The 24,154-nt window shown below is 32.6% G+C and overlaps 2 protein-coding genes across 2 annotated transcripts; both read right to left on the reverse strand.

Moving 5' to 3' along the window:
- Nucleotides 1-319: 319 nt before the first annotated feature.
- LOC142629791 (ACT domain-containing protein ACR4-like) lies at nucleotides 320-3,529 on the reverse strand. Its single transcript, XM_075803827.1, has 7 exons — nucleotides 3,069-3,529; nucleotides 2,841-2,886; nucleotides 2,621-2,735; nucleotides 2,459-2,526; nucleotides 1,237-1,836; nucleotides 1,010-1,114; nucleotides 320-922 (listed from the first exon to the last, which is right to left on the reverse strand). Exons 1-7 carry the CDS (start codon nucleotides 3,140-3,142, stop codon nucleotides 578-580), a joined length of 1,353 nt encoding a protein of 450 aa, XP_075659942.1. The 5' UTR covers nucleotides 3,143-3,529; the 3' UTR covers nucleotides 320-577.
- An 18,716-nt stretch (nucleotides 3,530-22,245) lies between these two features.
- Nucleotides 22,246-23,819, reverse strand: LOC142628817 (transcription factor TCP20-like). The gene is made up of 2 exons (XM_075802852.1): nucleotides 22,511-23,819; nucleotides 22,246-22,399 (listed from the first exon to the last, which is right to left on the reverse strand). The coding sequence occupies exon 1, from the start codon at nucleotides 23,536-23,538 to the stop codon at nucleotides 22,729-22,731; it is 810 nt and encodes a 269-aa protein (XP_075658967.1). The 5' UTR covers nucleotides 23,539-23,819; the 3' UTR covers nucleotides 22,246-22,399; nucleotides 22,511-22,728.
- Between the last annotated feature and the right edge of the window lie 335 nt (nucleotides 23,820-24,154).

The following is a 24,154-nucleotide window of genomic DNA, read 5'->3' on the forward strand; positions in this document are numbered from 1 at the left end:
ATCTTGGCGGCGCATTCATGTATATGGACGGTCCTGGCCCTCATTACAAGCAACACAGCACTTCAATCCAATATTTGAGCCATGTGTTTGACATTTTTTCAAGTCATTTTCACCAGTCAACTAAACTATGTCTTTGTGCTACATGAAGCCCGACATTCTTTAATGTTTTCAGGGGCCTTGATCTCAGTTTAAAAACTTGAATCACACTCACATTAAACTCACTTCCATCCTCTTTTATTTGAACAATATCATGGCATTAAGATTCTGCCAGACCAAGAAATAAGAGAATATTCTGAAGTAATGGAGCAGTGCAATTGTATTTGCAAAACACTTTTTAATACCAAAAAAATGCAACCAGGTAAATGTATATACGCGAAACATTAACCAAAAGATGCAGCTAGTTGTATGCATATGAAACTTTACAAGTTGACAGATTGCAATTTTGAGAGCTGACCAAGATCTACATGGGAAGCACCTAAACCTTTGCAATTTGGTCCTAAAGCACAATCTACAACTAAACAGACTTTTTACTTAATATTTACATGCATTGGAAAACTTTTTTCTCCAAATTAACTGCTCAAGAATATGACTTTATCAAACCCAAGTTGTATAGAAACTTCTCTGATCTGGATCGAAAGATATTACCCAAAGAGAATCTCCCACTCTCTTGGGGTGGAGATTTTGAGTAGGCCTCATCCTTCACATGAAGTACTGTCAGACCGATCTCATTACGAACTGCCTCAATTGTTTCACTCTTCACTGGATTTCCTGACGCATCAGTCACATAAAAAACATTTACAGCTTGGGATCCCCTGGTAGTAACCTCAGCTCGAGTAACTGATAGACCATTTTCTCTAAATATACGAGTAACATCAGACAAAAGACCAATTCTATCTTCACCGCAGAGTTCTAGTCTTATACCCTGTATTGTATCAAAATTTGTTAACATAAAAAGTGAGTTGGATAAGTATTAAAAACTTTCATATAAGTAAATCTCCCATGTTTGTACCTCAGAAGTTCGCCTCTTGATAGCAGCCTCTAAGCAATGAATTACCCTTTGCCTCTCTGCTTCAGAACTAATAGGGCAGCCATCCATATGCCTGATAAAGTATTCCTATCAGCCAAATGAAACAACCAAATGAGGTCCTTTACATCAGTTGTAAAGTGCATTTCAAGAAATTAACGAATTTGACAGCAATGGAATACAAAAAAAGATTCAAAGAAATTAAAGACAACCTGATAAGCCTCTGGTCCCTCTGCAATTATGGTAGCATGGTATACTACATATTGCATATCAGTCAGTGTGCACACAGTATCAAAGAGTAGCTTAGGACGGTCAGGACTCATCAAATTCACAACAGTATATCCCTTATCCACACAATTCTCTACCGTTACAAGAAGTTTTCTTCTGTCACTAGTGGGCACACAATCTGTATCATCCATATCATAATCTCGATCAGCATACATCATTTGATGGAGTCTCCGGTCCTTATGAGTTGAACCCAAGGAAACAGCAGTGTTGGCACCCCGTTTATCTCTATCCCCTTTTAGTACATAAAGAAGAAGTTGTTTGATCTTAGCAAGCCGATCAGGATCGTCTATTGGCATTCCAATTGCCTCATCCGTGATGTAAACAACTGAAGCCATTCTTGAATTGTGGGTCCAGACCTCTGCAGCTACCACGTTACATTTGAGGTCAGCAAGAACAGCAAAAACCTCTGAAAGCAAGCCAGGCCTATCTCTTCCAGTTAATTCAATTGTTGTGTGTTCCATGGCAGCTTGGACACCCACAGACCTTCTCAAGGATCGAAAACTACGTGCCCTAGGTCCCAGTGACTGCAACACATGAAATTAATGATCAATATGACTTGTAATTCTCAAGGCTCCACACAGAATATTGCCAAATGATTATGATACAGACCAAACAGCAACCACTGCTTTTTCTTTGTCTTGTTCTTCCATTATCTAGTTGTTAATGTATTTAATTGAGGATGGTGATTAAACATAGAAGGCCTGGTAGCTATCCACTAAAGTCTTCTATCCAAGAAGAGTACGTTAACTTCTGTTTGAGATGTATATGTACATATGGAGAATTTTATAGTCTAGTTTCCATCCATAACAATTAAACATTTAACAGCACTGTCCTGAGTGGTTTCTGGTTAGTCTCTCTAAATTGATCTTTTTAACATGTACAAGAACTTTTATTAATATGAACAGGGATAGATCAACAGTAACAAAGAAATTAGTTTGAAAATTTTGCAGGACTAGGATAAAACCTCCATACAAGCATTCAATAGAGAAACAGGGAACACAGTAGAAATCAACTACCAAATTCTTCCTCAAGTATAGAAACCCAATAGGAATTTGCACTATTACATTAAGATCTCCAGCTCTATGGTTATTATATCTTAAGCACCTCACAATTGAGATAAAACAAAATCTAGTATTGCAGATCTACCTGTTGAATCCGCTCCGCAAGATCATCATCGAACAGCTTGTCCCCATTTTGATCAGTGACATGAAATACTGTTAAGAACAAAAGGAAACAACAAAAGTCAATCACAAACCATTGATTCAAGGTCTTATGAATATATATGTAATTTCAGAATGAGAAACTAACCATCCATGAACCATTCCCCATCTGAAGAAATGTAAGCTCGACGAATTATAAGATTCAAGTCAGTCAAAACTTGAACCAACTCTAACAAAGTCCCACGCTTGTTTGCGCTATCAACCTAAAACGTTTTCACAAAGATTCATTGCAACCGCAGTGACCCTTTTGAGTTGTATACAAGATAAGTCAGATAGGACAAAAGAATTCAAAGAATTCAATCAAATACCTTAATCAAAGTGGCTTTCCTGCTTGAGGCATTATCAACTGTAACCCTACAAATCCCATATCAACAATGAACCAAAATCACAAAAAAGCTCAAACGTTTCAGCTCAAGAAAGCCAAAATTCCGAGAAAGAAACAAGAACCCACCTCAATTCAACAACAAAATTCCACAATGAAAACGAAACCCCAACAAAGAAAATACAGAGTAAAAGAAAAAAAAAAGAGTTGTTACCTAGGAGGGTTCATTCGAATCACAAGCTTTTCAAATTCATCATCCATGGTGAGGTGAGAGGTCCAACAATCCATTTGGAAACAAAATTGAGAGTAAAAAAAGCAGAGAGCTTGATAGAGAAGAAAGAGAGTATATTTATATAAGAAGAGGTTTCAGAATGGAGAGTATCTTTGTCCTCTGGAATCTGTGTGTGTCTCTGATTGATTTTCTTTTGTTTTTATGTTATAATATTTATTTTATTTTTATTTTTATTTATCCCTCTAACACAAACACAAAGAGTTTTTGTATGTGGGGGTTTGGATTAGATTGAGAATGAGAATTGTGAAATGGTGTTTTGTTGGGGGTTGTGAGTTGTGAGTAGTTAGTTGGGGGGGGTGGGGTGGGGGCTCTTGAGCTGGAAGAAGAGTTTTTGGAGGGACATATAACAACAAACAAATCTATATATTACTAACAAAAACTATACAAATAGAAAAGTGTAGCGCATGGGACTATCTATCATCCGACTTTGTCGTTCCTATTTATGGGTCCCACCCCCACCACTTCCCCATCTAAAGACTTGGTTCGCCTCTCATCTCTCTCTAGTCTTTAGGGTTTGTGTTTTTTTCACATGGCGGCTCAAATCTCTTTTTCTTTTTCTTTTTTCTTATGGTTTAGCAATTGAATTAGGACTTGGGATATTTAAAAAAAAAAAAAAACTTTAAAGCTAGACTCTTTTAAGGATCTTTTTAGGTTCTACTACTAGACTATTATAGCCTATTATTTGTCTTTTCTTCACTTGTTTTGCAATATGGGTACCATGCTATGAGGCTTTAATTAAAGTGTTTTTTTTTTTGGTGAGAGAAAGGGTTCCTTCTATAAGGAAAATCTATCAAAAATGAAATCTATAGTTAGATTTTGGTGTACCTTTGGGGACCCTTTGGCTGAGTGAGGGAATATGTGTGTCATATTTATCATTTAAGAAATCAATTGGGATTTTGTTAAGCTTTAGGGCATTTCTTTGTGGCTTAAAGGAATCTCCCCATTCAAGCAATTTACTACCTTCGACACCAATTTGATTTTGTTTGGCCTACTAATGGGTAGAAAAGAATCCCCTTGCAGAGTTATAGTCCTAAATAATGCACCTTTGTTGGGTCTGGCTGTATATGTTGATTGCATTTTTCTCTTTTATATCACATCTTTTTTTGGAATGAATTTATTATTGGTATGATTTGTATTTATTTAGATTAGTATAATCCGTACTCATAGTCACAGCAAGGAAAGTAGGAGAAAAAAAAGAAATGAAATCTGCTTGAGGTGGATTCTAGATATGAATGTATTTAAATATTCACTATACTTTTTACCTACCTTTTTATTATTGTTACCATCTACTCGGAGATATGGGAAGCCATCTCAGTTCCTACTTGTTGCTTGTTGGTGTGGGGAATATTATATAATAATATACAGTGAGTGGAGGAATCCTTTCTCTAATAAGTATGTAGACGTGTGTATATAGAACCGAACGTGGCACAGGTTTAAATGTAGAAGCAGATATAGAAAATTATTAAATATTCTCGTAACGCAGCTAACATGGTTATGAGTGGGGAACTTCTTCTATATTAGGGAAATCACCGTCGTGAAGAGGTTTTGATGGCGTGTGGGTTGTTGGATTTGAACCATTCCTCCGTCGTGATTTCTCGTGAGAATATATGGAACACCAATGTTCCTTGTTGGTGATCCCCAATGGAACCGTCAAAAAGGTTGTCAACATATAGTGTAAAAAGTAAAAACTTTGGGTGCTTAAGTCAAGAATAGCTCTGTCATGAAGTTGAACCCTTATTTATAGTAGTCTAGTGCTCTCAAATAAATATCTCCTTCTCATTCCGTTCCTTAGTCTTTGGGAGTAGTACTTAGATATATTCAGAACATAAAAAATTGTGTTCCATTCTCTTACATTTAGAGTGGAGTCTACTAACTTGACCTTTATCTCACCGGTTCCCCTTGAACTCATCAATCGTTTGGTGAAATTAGTGAATATGTCATTAATATAGATTAGATTACTAGTGTGAGGATACTTCCCCAATTAATCGGATTTATCCGCTTTGGGTCCCCGAGTGCAGGCAGGATTTTCACCTGGACCAAGGGCTAGACCTTGTAATCGCAGGCTTGACACCAAGTCCCACATCGGTTAGAGTTCCCTCCCACATATGGTTTATAAGCTTCTGGAGCGACCATATGTGTACCACCACCACACATGTGTGAGTAGTGGTACACATATGATCACTCCAGAAGCTTATAAACCATATGTGGGAGGGAACTCTAACCGATGTGGGACTTGGTGTCAAGCCTGCGATTACAAGGTCTAGCCCTTGGTCCAGGTGAAAATCCTGCCTGCACTCGGGGACGAGCCGATAAACCGTGAGGGACTGGCTCCCCAAAGCGGATAAATCCGATTAATTGGGGAAGTATCCTCACAACTAGCATGTCCAACACTTTAGTTAGCTCTTCCTTCGATGGTGATGCTTGGACTATTTTCTGTTGTCTAATTTGACCATCCCGCCTGGTGTTTGGATACTCGTTCGTGTCAGTCCTTGTCTATACTCGGTTCTCAAACATTGATCTTGATTCTTGTCCCTCTTGGGAGTACTCAACATCAATAGAAGCAAACTATTTAAAACAAAAATTATGACCTTAAGTTTATATCATATTCTTTTATTGAATAGCTTATCTTATTTTACCATAGATAAGTTACTTTTGTCCCAAATTGTTGGTCCTGTATTCTATATTGGGATGTGCCAAAATTTTGTCTTGTTTCTAGAATTAAAATCCATTAGAATAATGCTAGAGATATAAACTATTTTACAAAATTTTTTACAAACTGCTGATGTGGTGAATGATTATTGGTAAATAAAAAAGTGATATTAATGGTAGACCTGGATGAAAACCAATAAGAGGTTGGCTACATCAGCATTTTGTAAAAATGTTGTAAAATAGTTTGTGCCTGTAGCATTACTCAATCCATTAATTTATTGAGTTTTCTATTATGCCCATGCCAAACACAAGCACTTTAAATAATAAATTTTTTTGAGAACTTTGTTTATGAGTAATTTTGGAAAAAAACTATGTTTTTAATTAAGAGACAAGATAATAAATAATGTTCCTTTTAAAAGTTGAGTTTTCTAAATAATACCAATAATTTGGGATAGAGGGAGAATTAAATTGGAAGTTCAATTTATCATATGTAATTTATTAGCTTAACTTATCATATGTAACAAAAATTAGTTAGGAAATAACTTAATATTTTTTTCCTAAAATGAAATAATAAAACAGATCATCAGGTGTATTCAGCCTTGGTAAATTTTTATTTACCAAGGCTGAATACACCTGATGATCTATATATATATATATATATATATATATATATATATAATAGATGAAATTGAGAAAAACTCAATTAGAATTCTAAATTAGAGTTCCAATTTTACGCCATGTGTCCTAAATTATTTATTCTTAAAGAGTTTTATTTCTTAATTTTAGAATCAAATGTGGGACCATGTCATAAATATTCATCCAAGTGAGTTATTAAGTTCAAAAACCAAAGAGTCTAGAATAAATGAATCGTAAAAAAAAAAGTGCTTCACAATAAAAAAAAAAAAAGACAATTTACATTTTATACCAAATAATATCCTTACAAATTTTTTAAAATAGTTAATCAAATATAAAAAAATGACTTTCAATAGTATTTAAATTATATATATATATATATATATATAAGAATTATATAATTCATCTTATTGTATATCTTTAAGTGTATCCATACATATGCATGAGGTTACAAGCTAGTAATATATTAAAAGTTAAAGTTCAATCAATAATTCAAATTAGGTTCTAATTACTTTCTAATTTTGTGTTAAGTTCTTTTACATGTAAATTTATGCATATGTTAAGAGCCTTATAGCTCAACTAGCACTTCCTTATATTTCCGATAGAGACGTTCAAGAATTAAAACCCCTCCCCCATTGTAACAATCGAACTATCAAAATAAGAAGAGAAAAAAAAAATGCATCTAAAAACATATAATAAAATTATGAAAAGTATCAATTACAATTTATTATACTTGTATCAAATACTAAAAATGTGCACAATATATTACTTATTAGATAGAACTATATCATATATTATATAGGATTTGGTTAATGTGTGCCCTTAGGGTACACATTAAACCGTCTATTTTTTGAAACATTTTATCAGGAATTGAAAAAATTGTCAATACTTTCTCAATTCTCTAAAAAATATTTCAAAAAATAATTAATTATTGTGTGCCTTTAGGGCACACATTAAAAAAATCCTAATATATTAGTTGTAATATTTTTAATGCTACTCATGTATATGTGTGAAATAACGGGATAACTATAAGTAGATAATTATTATACTGTTCTTCTATTTTCTGCACCCTTATGATACTTCCAAGACTTTTCAAATGCGCAAGAAGTTCTGTCAAATGGATATTTTTTCTTTCAATCATCTTTCGATTGTTAATTCGATATATAAGGACAAGTGGGACCCAGCCTCCATACTTTGTAAACTAAGCATAGTTGTTCGAAAACAGGCTTATTTGCGTGATCTTATTCACCCACCAAATCTCTGTAGTTTCCAATTGAGTGAACCTAAAATATAAATATGCTGGTGTTAGTCAAACAACCAAATGACCATATAAACAACCAGATGGGGACTTGGGAAGAATGAGGAACACACCCATAATGAGATCTCTGCACAATGATCCTTTACATACAGAACACTTGCCCCAGCTGCTTATCCTGCACATGATATGATAGCCACATGGAAGAGAGAGAGAGAGGTGACTTTTTGCTTGGTTTACTTGTCTAGCCATTTTTGGGTTGTATCACATGCAACATCGATGAGTCAAGGTGACCTGAGGGAAAGATAAAAAAATAAAAAAAGAAAAAAAGAAAGAAGAAAGTAGATATTAAATGGGCGGTTCTAATGATTTTACTTTGGGATTGGACTGTTCTTCCATCACACACATGCACACATACACACTTTTGGGGTTTAGAATCTGCAGATTAAAGTAAACAATGTCTTGGGGCTTTTGTCTTTTACAAGATATATACAAGTACATGTGTTTTTTTATCAGTAATTTTGATGCCCAATCCTTGTTAACAAATCCCTTTTTTTATTATTCGAAAGTAAACAGAGAAAAGAGAAGCGTAGGGTGACAGTCTGTCCGTACTGGGAAGATTGTTAGGCCCACCTGCCATGGCAGCATTACATGTGATTGGGCTTCTTTTTGCCCACACATGATGTTAAAAGCATGGGATTTGCAATTTTGTATGCCAAAATGGCTGATTTTTTGGGCACATCGACCATGGCTGATCTGAGAAGGTGATTTTGTCTCAGCAATGACAGTATTAATGGGGCTGAGGATCATGTGCAATCCTTTTTTTTTTTTTAAAGGAGTGTGCATTCAATGCCCAAGCCAATACAAGCTACTGAACAACATTGATCATGTGTCTGGTCAAGATGAAGTTTGACTATGACTATGTGCAGCCATACCCATACATCTCTATGAATCAAATGGTTTTTTGTTTTGTATGTTTAAGCAGTGGAACTCATTCACCTGATTCATAACACAAGCTAGTAATAAGGGTTATTATGCTTCCTCTCTCAAATTATGGGGTTAACTAAAAGCATAAAATCATGAAATCAACCTCATAATTGATTGGTAATATGTCAATTGTCCTCCACCACTACAATTTTTTTTTGTTAAATTCAAGTTTCTTAATGCAGAAGTCAATCTTGTTGAAATGTGCAAAAAAGAAACTTTTTCATTTCTTTTCATTTAACAATTTAGATTCTGTTTCATAATTTTTTTTTGAGAAAACAATAAAACAGTTTATTAATTAAAATTAGATTAGATTACAACATTCAAATCACTAGGTAGATCTTCTACCATATATCAGTATTTGCAGATAAAATTGCTCTCCTAGCTAAAACGTGAGCTAACTTATTCTCATCCCTTCGAACATGCTGGAACTGATAAGACCGTAAAGCAGATAATGATCTCCAAGTCTCTTCAACCATGTGCCCATACAGCGTATTACACCATGCCTTAGTAGACAAAGCCTGAATAACCACAAGATAGTCCCCCTCTATTTGCACTTGGAAAAAACATATTTCTTGAGCGAAGGTGACTGCTCTAAGAGCAGCCCATGCCTTTGTTAATAGTGTCACGTTATTTAAAATTTTAAATGATGTGATGCTAGATACTTTTTTAGATTTATAATATTTAAATTAAACCATAGATTCATTTTAAATGAAAAAAAAATCAATTTTTGGTACCAAATTTGCAATCTATCCAAGTCACACAAATGAACAAATTAAAAAGAAAAAAGAAAATCGTTTACTTCAATGCACTTTGTTGGCAAGCATTTTAGTGAAATGAAGAGTCTCAAGAACTTGATCATCTCTATTTTCACTCTCACCAAGCACAACGGCATAATTACTAACAAGCAAGTTGGATCCAAATATCTAAAACAAAGTTACAAAATGCCACAATTTTCAAGAATCAAGCCAAGTTTTCAAAAAAAAAAACAAAACAAACCTCAAAGTTGAACTATAAGAGTCTAAAATAGAAACAAATCCACAGACAAGATTGGGAAGGAAGAGGGAGAATTCTATTCTATATCATAACATAATATAAGACTTTTACCGCTTAGTCCTGGTTGGCCACCATCATGTCCTCGGCCTAGTCAACGTACAACAATGACAACAATAGCAACGGCCGACCCAAGATCATACTTCTTTTTATTTATAAATTTTTAGAGTAAGTGGGAGGGTCCGGAGGGAGGTTTGAATTCTAGTTCTCTTTATAAAGGAAATCAATTTATACTACTAAGTACAGGACTCTTGGTGGAAGATCCGACTTGATAGAGTGCTATTTTTTTTTTTTTTTTTGAGGAGTGACAGAGGGCTATTTGAAGGGCCGACTCAATGTAGTTTAAGGCTGAAGTGATATTTATATAATTATCTAATTATTTTTTGTTTTAAAACTAATTTTTTTGTCTTTTGAGATATAAAATTACTAATTAAGTTTTTGTATTTAGGTTTTATTAACATCTTTTTTACAAATGAAAATATCTAGTCCACTAACTTAACACACTCATAATAATTTTCTTTTGGTGAAACAATTTATGGATTTCAATTGGGTAAGATTTCTATTAGTCCAATACTTTGGGGCCTACTTGGAGATTAGAGAAAGAATGCAAAACCTTCTCTCTCTCTATATAGATTAATTATCATTTTTGGTACACTTTTGGGGGTTTTTTTTTTGGATGGGGTGGGGGGTTTGGTTTAGAACCCTTTTATAAAATTTTGGGGTGTAGGGGACCTTAGGCCTAGGCCTAGCAGCGTTCTTGCCTTTTAGGGACACAAAAATTTCATAATATTCCCAAATTAGTTTATCACCTCACACATGGACCATTAAAAAAAAAGAAATTGCAAATTATGATGGACCCATATGTGACATGATACATTATTTAAGAATGTTGTAAAATATTTGTTGTATCCCTAATTTTATTGAAAATTTAATGTTCTAATTATCAAAAAGAAGAAGAAGTAATGTTTTAGTATATTTGAGGGAGCATCTATTTTTAATTATATTTCCTTATCTTTTCTATCTTTTTATCAATATTTGATTTCCATACCCTATTGGATTTGTTTTAGTTTTTAAGTCTTATGTAAATATATAGATATTCTTTGGGATAAATGCTAATGAAAAAATTAAAAAAGAAAAGAGAAAGAAGAAGATATGGCTTTTCATTGTTGAATAAGATTTCCTATGTTTTAAGAAATTATTTTGTATATTTGATATATTACACCCTCCTTTCACATAATGTGAGTCCCATGTGTGATACTCACATATAAGATCCATTTTTATGAGAGAGAAGTGTATATTACACTAGGTGTGTTGAATAATTTTACATATATTCTATGTTCTAATTACCCTCAAAATGATTATTTGGATTTTGAATTTTGAAGAATACTTTGGATTTTGGGAAAAGGGGGAATTAGAACTTTGATGAATACTTTGCTCCCCCTTTTTTTTACATACTAGTGTTATATATAGTTGTAAAGTCGCAATTCATGCCTAGGCCCAACAAGAAGAAGGGTATGGGCCCAAAGAGCCCAATACAATAAATTTATAGAGAGTGGGTCAGAAATCTTGGTTTTAATAAGCTTAAACGATAATAACAATGACCCAAGATTACAAAATAACAATGATGAATGCATTTATATGATGAAACTTATTCTCGGACTCAAGTCAAGGACCAGATGCTTATCTTTCTCCTCTCTTAAAGATTAATTACAAATATCCAGTCTATAGTGTTTTCTCTTTCTATCTCTCGATCCCCTTTTCTCCAAGACCTCCCTCCTTTTTATACCTCCTCCACCCCTTCATTCTTGCTCTCCACGTGTAGATCTAGGCGGTTAATATGGATACTTGTCTCATCAGCACCTTCCTGAAGTCTTTAGGTAATAGCTGTAAGGCTAAAAATCACTATTCAGATGTCACTTCCTCATTAATACGGCCAAAGACTTAGGTACAGAGCATTTAATGTGGTGGTAGTAACTTTATCTAAGATATTTCCCATCCGTTCCTCCTCTTTGTGCCCTTGTGAAACATATCTTCATCCACAAGACCTTCTAAAATATCATTCTAGTCATCATGGCGCACCATCTAATCTTCACCTTACTTAACCGAGGAGATACCCCTCCAAGACTACTTCCACTAACCTCTTTTGCAATAGTTTGCTCGTGGGCCTTTAAGTTTGACATCCTTATTACCACCAATCCGTCCTTGGACAGGTAAGTATCCTCGGACATAGCTCATGGCCCAAAAACGCATCTTAGGCCTTTTATCCCCACAATAGTAGTACAAAAAAAATAAAAAAAAATTTAAAACATGGTTCAAGATGAAAATGAAGTATTTTATAAATCAAGAAATATATAACACTCTTCTCAAAAAAAGAAAAAAGAAAGAAGAAAAGGAAGAAATGTATAACACAAATGTCTATCAAACTTACTAAATTTATGCTAAGATTAGCAAAAATTTTAGGCATTTTTTTTACCTACGTTTTATTTATTATCATAGAGATACTCCTATAGAAAAAAAGAAAAAAAAATTATTGAGGTACTATGTAGATAACAAAGGAAACAAAAATATAAAAAGTAAAATATAGAGTATTATGTAGCTACTATTGTGCGACACGTGTGATTTGAAATGACCCTTTTTGGGAATGGAAGTTGTAGCAATAGAAATTAAGGGTTGCTTTCTAAATTGTTAACACATATTCTTTGAAAGAATATATCAGTTGTCGCTAAGTTTTTTTTTTTTTTAATTTTTAAATTACAATAAATATTAATAATAAAAAATTGTAGTTCTTGGCAATATTTGTTAGATTTAATAAGAATAAATTTAACAAACATGAATTCCTCACAAATTTTATAGAAGTAATAACATTATTTTGAATGAAATCATATAAGAATAAGAATTAAGATATATATATATATATATCATCTTTTTGCCTTAAACAAAAGAACTCAATTAATCAACGATAAAGAGATAAAAATATCTAGGGGAAAAGAAAGAGAAGAAGTGAGGTTGGGGAAGGAACTTACATATTCTTATTATTACCTACTATGAGATAATGGTAGCATAGGAATTCAAGATGTGCAATAGGACTCCACCACTATTCACAACATGTAAAAGCAAAGTATAAAAGGTGTGTTAAGAAAAAGTGTAAAAGAAAAATATGGTTTTTCTTTTATTATTATTATTACTAGTCGTTAACCTGTGTTATGCATGAGAACCTACCTATTTGTAAGGTAGACAAATAATTTTATAAAATCTTAAATTGATTAAAAAACTACACTATTGCATGATTTGCTCTTGTATGACTTCAATTTGTGTTACACTTTGATGAAGAAGCTATTACTTGAATGTGTAATAACTTTAAAAAAATAAATCAAGAATTTAGAAATTAAAACTTCTGAAAGACCAAAAAATATTAAATAATTAGATGATTCACTGCTTATAAATTATTGAAACAAAACAAAATATATATATGACTAAACAATAGAGAAATATAAGAGAAAGATGAGTTACATTCAAAAGAATAATCCATGGCTATAACTATTGAAAGGAATCAAAAAATTCAGAGCCCATAAATTATAGATAATATATATATATATATATATATATATATATATATATATATATATATATATATATGTGTGTGTGTGTGTGTGTGTGTGTGTGTGTGGCTACATTATAGAGAAATATATAAGAAAGATGTGTTACAATCAAAAGAATAATTCAAATGTTAAAACTTTTGAAATGCCAAAAAATATTAAAGAATCATAATATTTACTTCCTATAAAATTGTTAAACAAAACAAAATGTATATGATTACACAATAGAGAAATATAAAAGAAAAATTGATTACCTTAAAAAATAATAAAATCTGCTAAACATGTTCAAATATTGTGAAAATTAACAAAAATTCAGATGTTAAAACTTCTAAAATGCCAATATATATATAAAATTAATGAATAAGTTATTGAAACAATTCAAATTATATATGACTATTCAAAAAGGAAATATAAGGAAAAAAAAAAAAAGTACACGAACCCATAAAGCAGTAAGTTTTAAATTTTAAAACTTATAACGGGTCTAAACTTTAAAAGATGAAAAATAAAATACAATCACAGGCGTAGTGTTTGGTGATTCATGTACAAAAATCACTTTTTTAAAAATACATGAAAACCATAAATAATTTTTTTTAACAAAGTAGAAGACAAGAAAATAACAGAAGAAGAGCTCATACCTTTACTCGACTTAAAAAAAAAAATATTGGGGTTTGCACTGCTTTTATAGTATTCATGATTATCAACATTTAAGTTTAAGTTAAAATTGTTAGAGAGATAAAGTTTCAATCCTTGTTAAGTTTGGACTTTGGCCATCGAGTATTCTCACTAAATACAACTCATCCACTTCTTCTTCAAATTGTTGGTTAGGTTCTTCCTTTTGCTCTTCATCGTCAAGATTAGATTTAGGAGGATCAATAACCACACTTGGTGGTGATGAATATGGACTTGTGTTGCTTCTTGGTACATTCAGGGCTTGTAGTGATTGTGTTGCAGGGTTTATATTGGAGATCGTGACTTGGTTTGTGATACGTACTAGGAACCATGAGACTCAACTTGTCATTTTGCTGATTATGATTAAACATCATAATTAGCTTGTTTTGCTAATGATACTCCATACTCAACTCTCTCTTTCTCTCTTCCCTTTTATACTAGACTTTGTAAAGAAGTCCACTCCATTTTAGAAACTATTTTCAAGTATTTTTGATAAGTCTGAATAGTTTGCATCCTATCATAAAATATCACGTTAGTGAAGTAGAGAAAAAGAAAAAAGAAAAAATAGAGATCGACTTCAATATAAAATATTATTTTTTTAAAAAATGATAATGATGTGGCAAAAAAAAAAAAATGACAATGATGAGTTTGAGTTTAAGTTGGACTTGTTAAAGAGATAGAGTTTCACTCCTTATTGAGTTTTGATTAAACAAAAATAATTTTATTTAAATATTGTGCTGACATAGAAAATTATGAGAGTTTCAGAAGTTTCGGTTATATATATATATATATATATATATATATATATATATATATATATATATATATATATATATGTTGGACTTGTTAAAGAGATAGAGTTTCACTCCTTGTTGAGTTTGGATTAAACAAAAATAATTTTATTTAAATATTGTGCTGACATAGAAAATTATGAGAGTTTTAGAAGTTTCGGTTTTATATATATATATATATATATATATGTTGGACTTGTTAAAGAGATAGAGTTTCACTCTTTGTTGAGTTTGGATTAAACAAAAATAATTTTATTTAAATATTGTGCTGACATAGAAAATTATGAGAGTTTTAGAAGTTTCGGTTATATATATATATATATATATATATATATATATATATATATATATATATATTACTTAAGGGTACAAATATCTCATGTTAGAAGATAAGGCAACCGGCCAGCACATCTTGGCTTAATATGCTAATTTAGAATATTGTTAATTATGTAATTTGGATAGAGGAAAATCCTAATATAAATGAGTCAACTTTGACTTAAGACTTAAGATATATTATTTTTATCTTTTTCTCAATAAAGTTACGCTAAAAAAGGAAAGAAAAAAGACATGGAAGAAATAAATCATGATAGTCCTACTTTATTTTTTGTTAATATTTTAATTGGCTATAAAGCTAGGAGTTGGAACAATATGCTGTTTTAGTCTTTTAGATTGGACGACCCTTTGTAGAATCTGGCTCGAGATAAATTGGAAGGGTAGCGACTTACAAATACTAAAAACACTCTTTACAAGTAAGAAATTTCTTTAAAATTGGAAAGGTCAAAGGCCAATTCTGCCTCCTTGCGACTCTGCCAATGTACCTTTTTTCAATTATAGTTTTTATTTTTTTTTTATTTTACTTCAATGCAAGGGGTTCTCATTATTTGGTGTCAATGCCATGGTGTGTTTGTGATTATTTTAATTACATCTGCGTATATGCAGTAGTAATTTAATAATTTCATGTGGCAATGAATTGTTGACTAGCTCAACTATCCATGGTTGAGATAGTAGAATAAAAGGATTAGATTTCTAATTTGAGATTCTTCTTAAAAAAAAAATTCTAATTTGAAATGTTAAGAGTTTTGTAATTTAATGATATTATTTATTCTCATTTACAAGGAGAACTATGGTTTAAAGTTCATTTCCTTCATTGTTGTAACCATCGAATTATAACAATAAAAAAACTAAAATTTCCAATTGAGATAATACAGATTTTGGTTCCCTCGTTATTGATGTCATTTCCCTCTTTTTTCTCTAATAAACTTGACTTGAATAATGCACTTGAATTGATTAATGCCTCATATTGTTTTTTTGTTTTTATAATTCAATAGTTAAAGGTGAGAGATTTTAGTTATGGATGTTTTTATTGGAAATACCAAGTGCCAACAGTATATTAACCAAATCACCTGCATTACTATTGTTGTTATACTACTAATCGGACCAATTATGCCATTGTAAACCAGCTCAAGAACCAACCCAATAAAAATGTATCCCAAAAAAAGAAAAAAAGGGGAAAAAAAAAACCAACCCAATAACTCGTGGCCCTTAATGCCATGGTCCACCATGAAACTCGTCCCAAGCCACACGCACGGTTGACAGCTCCATTGATCCATATAGGTCAGGGCTGAATGGGTTACAGATTCGATTGCTTTAGCATCAGTCCATTTTTATTATTTTTGGCTGCTGAATCAGTCCACCACATGATTCACATCACTGGCTAGTGGCCATATATATATAATAACAAGCTTGTTTTATTAAAATGCAATTGCCATTATAAATTGAATGGTTATAATTTTTCTTCAGACAGTACCACTTGGCTTTGGTTGAAATTCCAGAGTGTGAAACAGCAAAGGACTGTGACTCATATTTGAAAACCGAGTCTCAGCACTAATGGCATGTTTGGATGTTTAAAAAAGGAGGGGGAGTAGAGTAGAGGGAAGGGGAGTAATTCAATTACCTTGTTTGGGAGTTTTTTAAGGAAGGAGGGGGAGGGATTTGGAGGGGTTTCAACTACCTCCAACCCCCTCATTTTTAATTCCTCCAAATTGGAGAGATTTGGAGGGAGAGTAGAGCACATAAAATTATTTATAAAGTAAATTACCTAATTTACCCTTATTATATTTATAAAATTACAATGTTAAAAACAAGGGGAATGACTAATTACTCCCTTCCCCCTTACTAATTATAAAAACATCCAAACAAGGTGGAGGGTAATCATTCTCCTCTACTCTCCTCCCCACTACTCCCCTCTACTCTCCTCCCTCTCTAAACTCCCAAACAGGCCATAATGGACCTCTGGCTGGCTACATTTCATCTTTGGTACGTGGTCCAAATAACTCTCACTTCAATGGACCATCTCTTCTATCCATGCAACTGATTCTTCTGAATCTCTCATTGATCAATTTGGCCCACTTCCACTTGCACCAATTATCAGTGCCTTCACCAAAATCTGTTTTTTGTTTTGGAAATTTTAAGAAATAAGATCAAGATTCCAAGCTGATTGTAGTCCTTACACTCAATGTGACTGAGTAAGTATGATGTATGTAGAGGAAGCAGTCTAGTCTAGTCGTATTGCAAAGACCCAGGGGCTGGGTTTCTAGGGATTGAAAGATACCGTTAGTATGAATACAATTTGTATTTAAACCGTTTCACTTTATATTCTACTAATTGTAGTCGATTAAGCATCAATTTTTTCTTAACTTAAACATATGTCATAGGTCATGTTGCAGTTGGTTGAATATAAAGTGAAATACTAAGAGTGGGAGAATCATGTATCACCCAAGGAAAAATAATAGAAAGGGAGAGAGCGTTTTTTATTTTTTATTTTTTTTAATGATGAGAGAGAATAAAAATGAGGAAAAAATGCAGATGGTACAATATGGTCAAAGGTCAACTCTTTCTTGTGTTGGGCTTCGTTTACTACGTGTTTTACAGTGTGGGTGTGCTATTGGATATGACCTATCCAAAAGTAAATGGTGAAGTTGAGTTTGGGCTGGGTTGACAGGTTTAGGATGTAATCCATTCAATTTGGTTGGCAAGTCCAAGAAGGTTCTTGCCTGTTGCCAGAGCTTTGCTACATTACTAACTTTAAAAAATAAAAATAAAAATTAAATGACTTTTATCAATAATTGAAGGTAAAAAAAAATTATTGAATTATACTTGTGATCCAAGAATTTTTTTCTAAATTGAATTTTCGTTTCTCAAATTAAAAAAATTTCAATAAATAAAAAAATAAATATTCAAAATTGAATAGGATAAATTTCATTTCCTATCTATTTGTTTTAAAGAAATTGCGACCAAATGAGTGTCAAAAGATTTAGCTAACCAATGGGCTATACCTCAATTAACACCTCCTTTCATAAGTGTAACTTACCAGTTATGAACATTGTATAAGTATATCTCAATAAATCCAATGGCCCTTGGCTCCAAATACGAACATGGTTGGATTATCAAGGTCATGTGGAAAACTCTTCTTGACATTTGATTAGTTTTTCATTTGGACCAAAATAAATAAAAATTTCCTATGCCTAAAGGGCCATTCCTCTCCCATTCCTCTTTTTGGTACAGGGAGTAGCATGTGTAAATTATTAGAATTGTATGGTTAAATGATTAAATTTATTATATCCCAATAGCTTAAACTTTTGGGATAATCGGTAATTTAACATAAATGAGATTTGTAATTTTGTATGAAGAGATTGGCTCATACTTCATAGTAGTATCCAAGGGGCTGCTTGAACCGTTCATAAAATTGTGTTATTAACAAAGGGATAAAATTGGGGTTTTTAAGAATAACTATGGGCAATTTGGCACATTCACTCAACTTCCAATGGTAACATTATATGCGCTTTCTCAAACTTCCAAAATTGTGTTTTGCAAACATGAACTTTTTATTAAACTGCATTTCTCAAACTTCACCAAACACGCGGTTTGGACTTTTGGTAGCAAAAAACGCTTTTTCAGCTCCTAAAAGCTTAAACAAACGCACACAAAGTCTTGGTAAGTATACACATTTGTGGGTACTTGGGTTAGTGTGAAGTAGCTTGTTTAAACGTGATTATAGGAGTCTATGTGACCGCAATGATATCGGCAACAAAATCAATTCACTAATTAGATATAAACCCTCTATTTCACTCTAAATGTTTCATTTTTATATTCCACAAATTACAATTAATTATACGTCGTTTCCATTAAATTATAAAGTAATTAAAGTTTAATTTTTATTTTTAAAAAAAAACACATGATATAATGTAATTGGTAAAACATAAAATGAAAAATAGTATTTAGAGTTATGCAAAGGCTTTTAGCTTTTGAATAGTCCATCACACCCGGAAAATTCTTAGGTAGTTTTGGAGTGTAGTGAAATGGTGCTCCCTTCTCTCACATTCATAGTGGACCCACCATGAATGTGAGAGGAAGGAGTACCATTCTCCGTGTTCCGGGAGTACCTAAGAATTACTCCATCACGCCCAAATACCACTACCCGCAAACTGAAGAAGGCAACTTATAATAGTTGAACCCTATATAAACCCAAATCATCAATATAGCTGAAACTAATAACCCGCAATCGCCTCAAGCTGACTACAAACCCAAATCAAGCCACAACCCATTGGTTGCCGACAATAGAACCCATAGTAATTGTTACTGATCTACCGACACCACACATTTCTCAAAACCACCAACGATGCCTTTTTAAAAGCATCCGTACTCAACCACCATATTCAAAGGCCTCGTGCTGCCAGCCACAGCTTCTCACAACCACCAAGCTATTAGGTGAGAAGAGAAAATGAGTATAGAGAACTAAAAAATATATAACCAATATCATTGCAATATGTATTTCATTCAAAAATTTGACAAGACTCTAGTCTCATATTTATTAACAATTTAATATGTGTAAATATATTATATATATATATATATATATATATATATATATATATATATATATATTAATGGTTAAGGAATTGTAAACAGCATGTGAATACAACATTTGTAGCTATATTTAGACACCCCATTTGCAACCTCAATTTAATCTCATTTTAAGGGAAAATCTTTTTTTTATTATGTAAGGGATAAATCATAAGTTTGATTGTTAGATTTTCAAATACTTAATTGAAAATAAATCTAGAAGTTCGAACGATCAAAACAACATATCATGTGCTTAAATTGAGCCACCAAATTAAAAGATACAGTCAAATCAAGGTTAATATGCATTCTTATGATTGTGACTAAACACTTGTGATTATGATTAATTATAATTATAATTGGTTCTCTAAAGATATAATCATGATTAATGACATGTAATAATCTCATGGTCTAAGCTCAGGACAAGAATGCACCAACAAGCATAAGATTTTTTAGTACTATTAGATAATTAGATTATGTAGATTTAGTTGATTATCTTCGGTTTGAAAGTGTGAAACATCAAAATCGAATCCCATTTGGACTCTGAATATAACTGTCAATAATCATTTAGACTTGATTTCCAAGTGTCAATCGGCAATTAAGGACCAGAATCAAGTTCACTTGAGTGCCTTGACACGAATTTTCAACCTAATTTTCGAATTTTCTGATAAGCAATTTAAAAGATATATATCTATATATGTGTGTGTGTGTGTGTGTGTTTGTACGTACAAGATAATTAGCCTTGCAATTTGTAACTCTAGAAGCTCTCACTTCTTCTTGAATTAATGCCCAATTGCCTCCACAAATCCTAAACACAAACCTTAGTGTCTGGATCATTAAATCATCCTCTAGTTTTCAATAGTCGATTCATCCAAGATTTGCGGTCATCCTACCAAAATTTCCAATGATCCAAAGAAGATTAAAGAGAACTTTTGAAGGAAGAAGGTGTTATCCAAAATTTTGAAAATCCAAATAGGACATTTGAAAGGAAGAGGTACCGTCCAAGGAGCCAAGAACTTGATACCAAAGAACATTCAAACCGTCTTTAATGAAACCAATCGTGCATGAAAGTATAACCCTCTAATCAATGGACTGTAGAACTAAACTTTTACTCTAGGACTACTTCAAATATGTTTGAGATTGATGATATGAGATTAACATGATGAACATGTTTGTTATAAAACTAGGATTTTTAACATGCACACGTGATAAAGATATGTTCAAAATCTGTTTTCGAAACTCTAATTGTTAAATTTGTTTTCTTAATTATAAAATGTTGTTTTTGTATATATGACATGTTTTGATGCGTTGATTATGTGACATGACCGTGTCTATTACATTCTAAGAAATTGATTAATTGGGTGAGGTAAGTACTATACACTTTCTCACTTTGTAACTTAGTCTTCAATCTTTTATCATAGTTCTAAAGTCTAAACTAGGACTTATTAATCTATTTTTTTTTTGGAGAATGTAACTAGGAAATCTAAACCATGTAATTTCTTAAATTGTTTCTAGGAACAAAGTCATCTAACCTTCCTTTTATGCTCTTCAAATGTAAAATTTTTAATTCAATCAACATGATGAGGCATTTTCAATATGGTTTTCTTATTTAATAAAATAAGTAGTGATTTTATGTAAAATCCTTAATTTAAGGGTCAATTGTCATTAGTCAAGCCATGCATTTTGAGAGGCAATTAACACGACCTCATTTGTTCACATGAGCCAAAATTTCCCAAGTTTGGGGTCTCTCACACTATATCATTATAAATAAATGGTTTTATATTTATAAATTGAGAAGTGATGTGATACATATAATTACATTAAGATATTTTACAAAAATACAACTTAAAATAAAGATATTCTTTTAAAAAGCAAAACAATATATTATAGTTATTGTCCAAGACCAAAACAAAAAATATATTGCAAAATATTAAGGGGACAAAAATAATAGTAAACCCTTCTATTTCTTTTTTTTAATTATGAAAAATACAAGGGAAAGGGAGGGTATAGCTAGGGAGTGTAAAAGATATGAGCTATCCCCTGTCTTGCAATAATTATGTGATGCATTTAATATAAGCATCATACCTCTCATGTTATATGGACTATACAATTATGTACCATCCACATACCTTAAGATAGAGGATTGCAAAAATCATTTTCACTATCTCTGGATTTGGGTTATAAGTTAAAAAAGGTACAATAATAGAAAAGACTAATTCCAAACTAGAGCCAAGTTCCATGGATGAAGTCTGAAGTACACTTTCTTTAGATGAGCAGGTACTTGTCCAAAAGAAGAAAAGAAAACAAGGAAAACAAGGGGGAAAAAAGTGTAACTCGTGCACGAGAAACAATAAAAAGTACAAAAGTAAAAAGGGTATCCAAGAAAATATGCATTTGAAGTTCAACAAAAAAAAAAAAAAAAGATATGAAATTGCATACCTACTCTTTAATTGACAAGTTAGAGGGGAAATCACTGCCTTGTTCAAATTGGGAAGCACATACATGGCACTCTTCTATAGGCTATATAGCTTAAGCATTGTTATACTCCAAAGTTTATTTTCAGAAAGAGATTACTCTTAAGCGATATATAATATTAATATATGTGTAAGCAAATAAGTGAAAATTCCTAGCAATACGACATTTGATAACAATATTACACCTCATAACCAATAAGAAACAAAGAGAAATCAAACCTCCAAACTATTGCTCTCTTCGTAATTCATCCTGTATGTGATAAAGCAAAAGGAATGGTTACATAAGTTAGCTTGCTCAAACATAAGAAATTTTAATTTTAATTTTTTTTGAAAATTAAAAAAGAAAGCGAAAGCAAAAAACCTGAATTTGCAGACAAGGATGAAACTTTTGTTGTACAAAGAAGAGCAATCCTGCAAGTCACCTATCGTATATTACCCAATACATTAAAAACACAGAATTAAATTCCCAACTTTCTCAATAATAAACTCCAACCATTCAATACCGTAATAATCTACTTAGCTTCTTAGCCTAAGCAAAGCTATGCTGTAAGTCATGATCAATCTCTCTCACTCTTTTAGCTACTGCCTTGATTCTTCAGAATCATCCTTATCAGAAGGTTCCTGTTGCTGATTCAAGGAATCTGCATCACCTCGGCTCTGCCCCATGTGTTGGTACAACTGACTCAAAGCTTGAGGATTTATCATCCCAATATGACCCTCTTGAGAAAGCCCAAGTTCCAAACCAGGGACTACTTGCCTGTTATTTCCACTCATAATTGCGGAGAGATTCATAGGACCCAAATTCATATTTGGAAATTCAAACCCATGGAATCCAAATTTGGGAAGAAAATTCGAGTTTTCACTCCCAAAATTCAAGCTTGTCTGGCTTGGATTATGAACAAAACCTGTCCCAATACCACTAATGGAGGGCCACATCCCAGTTGACACATGAGGCCTACCCAAATTTCCACTCATCATTGTCCAGTTGACCCTACCACCGGACCCAATACCTGGTCCTCCTAGGCTTTCCATCTTTGTATGCAAACCTGTTGAAACAGAGTTGCCCTGTTCAGAAACAGAGGACCCTGCAGCTGCAAGAGCTGAAGCTGGAATAGTACCACTACCAGTTGCGGCTATAATTGATGGTTCAGCTTGTTGTAATAGCCACTGAATTGTTTCACCATCAGACTTGTGACCCAATTCTCGTGTTAACTGGAAAACCCTGGCTGCACATAGAGCTGGCATCCTTATTCTTCTGCCTCTACCATCTACCTTTTTGTGCCTGTCTTTGGTGGAGCTTCTTTTTGGAGCTAACTGCTTCTTGTTATCATCTTTGTTTGCGATCATAATTTGGAAATCTGTGATCTCCGCAGGCTTGTTTTCTGCCATGTCTGCTTTTGGGGAAGGGCTAGTGAGTCAAGAACCTCTTGTGGATGGTGATTTTTGAGGCCTTGGGTGGGTTCCAAGAGAACAGGGGTGAGATGGGGCCTCTATGATTGAAGAAGAAGATGACCTCAAAAGGATTTTGATGACCTTTCAATGTCATTTGTCAATGGAATTTAGCTTCGTGTTCAAATTTTCAAACCCATTAAAATTTTAATTGAAAGATACTAGTACTTTATTATCTCTCTCTCTTTCTCTCTCTCTCTCTCTCTCCCTCTTCCTGTCTTTACTGTTAGGATAAAATAAAGGATTGGACTACATGGATTCGTGGGTATCATTTGCTTGAACCTTAACGTTTGATTATGAGATTGAAATAATGACGAGAACTTTATAATTTGAAATTAAACACGTTAACTTAACTTCTATTTAGAGTGTGATGCTATTTCGGTTGTGTTGAAGAAAATTAAAATTAAAATTAAAATTGAAATTATTATGTGGAATCCAATATATGATAACTCATTTGTTCTTTTCACTTTTTTTGTTTGTTTGTTTAGATTTGTTAGAATAAATTTACTGCAATATTCTTAAAATCTTATTAATCTATTTTGAAAGGAGTTTATTG

The sequence above is a fragment of the Castanea sativa genome, chromosome 3 (genome assembly GCF_040712315.1).
Source record: "Castanea sativa cultivar Marrone di Chiusa Pesio chromosome 3, ASM4071231v1".
In the NCBI taxonomy this organism is placed as follows: Eukaryota; Viridiplantae; Streptophyta; class Magnoliopsida; order Fagales; family Fagaceae; genus Castanea; species Castanea sativa.